The sequence below is a fragment of the Leopardus geoffroyi genome, chromosome A1 (genome assembly GCF_018350155.1).
Source record: "Leopardus geoffroyi isolate Oge1 chromosome A1, O.geoffroyi_Oge1_pat1.0, whole genome shotgun sequence".
Classification (NCBI taxonomy): Eukaryota; Metazoa; Chordata; class Mammalia; order Carnivora; family Felidae; genus Leopardus; species Leopardus geoffroyi.
This window is the reverse complement of record NC_059326.1, coordinates 47,307,755-47,310,343: the sequence shown is the minus strand read 5'-3', so window position 1 is coordinate 47,310,343 and position 2,589 is coordinate 47,307,755. Positions and strand designations below refer to the sequence as shown.

Genomic DNA, 2,589 nt, shown 5'->3' with positions numbered 1-2,589 from the left:
AAACATAAGAGACATACTTACAGTCTAACTGGGATGGTAATACTAACATATGTACAAAATCAAGAAATAAGCAATACTTTTCTATGGGTTAATTGTGTGGTTTACTATAGCATTTTTGAATAGGAGAGAAGAGAGGTATAAATAAAAACTGAAATAATTATGAATGCTTACATGAAGGAAATGATGTTAGCCAGATATTCAAAGATTTGAAAAGGTACAGCAAGGAGTGAAAAGTGCAATATAGACAAGGCACTTAATAAGGTAAAAGCAAGGGTGAGGAAGAGTCTTCAATAACTAGAAGATAAAAATTATCTTTGTTTCATAGATGTGCATGAATGACACTAAGACTGCCTAATATCATAATCTAAAATTATGAGAGAACGTGTTTATCAAAAGGGAACATTACAACCCCGAACACGTTCTCTAGCTAGGTGGTGGGACCCGTGGACTCTTGAACTTCAGGATGGTTTATGCTAAGAGCCGGACCCTGAAGAAGCACTTCGAAGGCAGCCCCCCTCATGGTAACTTGGAGTTGAAGACAGTTGAACTCCCACCCTTCAACAACGGAGAGGTCCTGCTGCAAGCTTTGCTCCTCGCTGGGGATCCTTACCTGGGAGTGGCAGCCAAACGACTGAAGGAGGGTGATGCGATGATGCAGCAGCAAGTGGTCAGAACTGTGGAAAGTAAAAACTCAGCCTTCCCAGGAACTATGGTAGTGGCTTCTTCAGGCTGGACAACTCACTCCATTTCTGATGGGAAAGATCTGGAAAAACTGCCTGCAGAGTGGCCAGACATTTTAACCACAAAACAGTAGAGTCTTTGGAAGAAACTTTGAAAAAAGCCTCTCCTGATGGTTATGATTGTTATTTTGATAATGTAAGTAGAGAGTTTTCAAACACTGTTATCCTCAGGTGAAGAAATTTGGAAGAATTGCTATAGGTGGGGCCATCTCTGTATGTAATAGGCCCACCCCCAGAGAATATTCTCCATCAGCAACTCCACACGGTAGGGTTCATTGTCACCCACTGGCAAGGAGAAGTCTACCAGAAGGCTTTGAAAGACTTGCTGAAATGGGTCTTATAGGGTAAAATCCAGTACCATGAATACATCACTGAAGGGTTTGAAAACGTGCCAGCTGCATTTATGGGAATGCTGAAAGGCGGTAATTTGGGGAAAAGCATAGTGAAAGCGTGAAAAAAAAAGTTACATGGAATCTAGAACTCATTTGGATGGTTACCACATGTCTTTTTAACCATTTAGTAAAAATATATACTACCTTCATTATCTAAGAAATTGCAATGAGTTTGGTCTACCTAATAAAACACATTTAAGTGGGGAAATAAAAAAAGGGAACATTAACCTCTAAAAAACTATTGTTAAAGTAGAAGTCATTGCTTAAATAAAGCAACATATGATTTTTAGCCTTGAGTATTTGTAAGTTTTGCTTACATACTACTGGGTTCAAAATAGTTGAATAGAAGCGTCCTTCAAACGACTAGAGCAGGGGCTGGGAAGAGTGTGAGGTGGTGGGGAGGTATTTTATATGAGAATGTTTCATGCTGTTTGCATTTTTCCCTGTTGTGGGGTATCCAGACTTTTTTTTTTTTTAATTTTCAGTTGGGACTTTAATTAGAATTCCTGCTAAAAGGATATTGAAACTGCCTTCCCTGCATCAGAAGGCATTAAGGTGAAGAATGCAGAAAATATGGATGGGGACACCAGGGCTCAGATAGGCTCTAGAAAGCAGAGGTGATGAGTAGAAGGAATTTGGCAAAGCCTCTTTGAGGAATTTGTTCATTTAAGTCCTGAACACTGAGAAAGGAAACAAAGACTAAAGAGTAAATGTTCTGACACTGTGATGACATCCCTTTGCAGGCGACATGTAGGGGACAGAAACAGCCTGGACACAAAGGCCATCAGTGGAACTAAAATAACACAAGATGACAAATCCACATCAGACCTAAAGCAGGGTTATTCGATTCTCCATTTTGGGTTGAGAGATTTTACCAGGTCTCTAGTGGGGAGAAATTATAATTACAATTAGAACCTCACTTTGGGGCGCCTGGGTGGCTCAGTCGGTTAAGTGTCAGACTTTAGCTCAGGTCATGATCTCAAGGTCTGTGAGTTCGAGCCCCGTGTGGGGCTCTGTGCTGACAGCTCAGAGCCTGGAGCCTGCTTCGGATTCTGTGTCTCCCTCTCTCTCTGTCCCTCCCCTGCTCACACTCAGTCTCTCTCTCTCTCTCTCTCAAAAAAAAAAAAACAAAAACAAAAACATTTAAAAGAAAAGAACCTCACTTTACATTACTTACAGTTTTGTGTCTATAATTAACCTTTAATTAACTGTATGATAACGTATATACAATTCTCATTTAAAAATGTTACCATTCTTAGCATTCTTTTTCTGTCTTCGTGAAATTGTCCTGAATTGAAAAAAAAAAAAATCATTTGAACTCTGCGTAGTATTTATTTTCAAATTTTTGACTTTATTTCATGAATAATGCAAAAGGGATTTTTCTTTTTATTTTTTTGAGAATGGCAATGATACTCAACGAATATTTTTTGATTGTTATAATTAAGATTCTCTTGCCC

At 39.0% G+C, this 2,589-nt stretch overlaps 1 protein-coding gene across 1 annotated transcript; it reads left to right on the top strand.

The window, feature by feature from the left end:
• Positions 1-206: 206 nt before the first annotated feature.
• Positions 207-1,421, top strand: LOC123585364 (prostaglandin reductase 1-like). The gene has a single exon (XM_045453797.1). The coding sequence runs from the start codon at positions 464-466 to the stop codon at positions 812-814; it is 351 nt and encodes a 116-aa protein (XP_045309753.1). The 5' UTR covers positions 207-463; the 3' UTR covers positions 815-1,421.
• Positions 1,422-2,589: the final 1,168 nt, after the last annotated feature.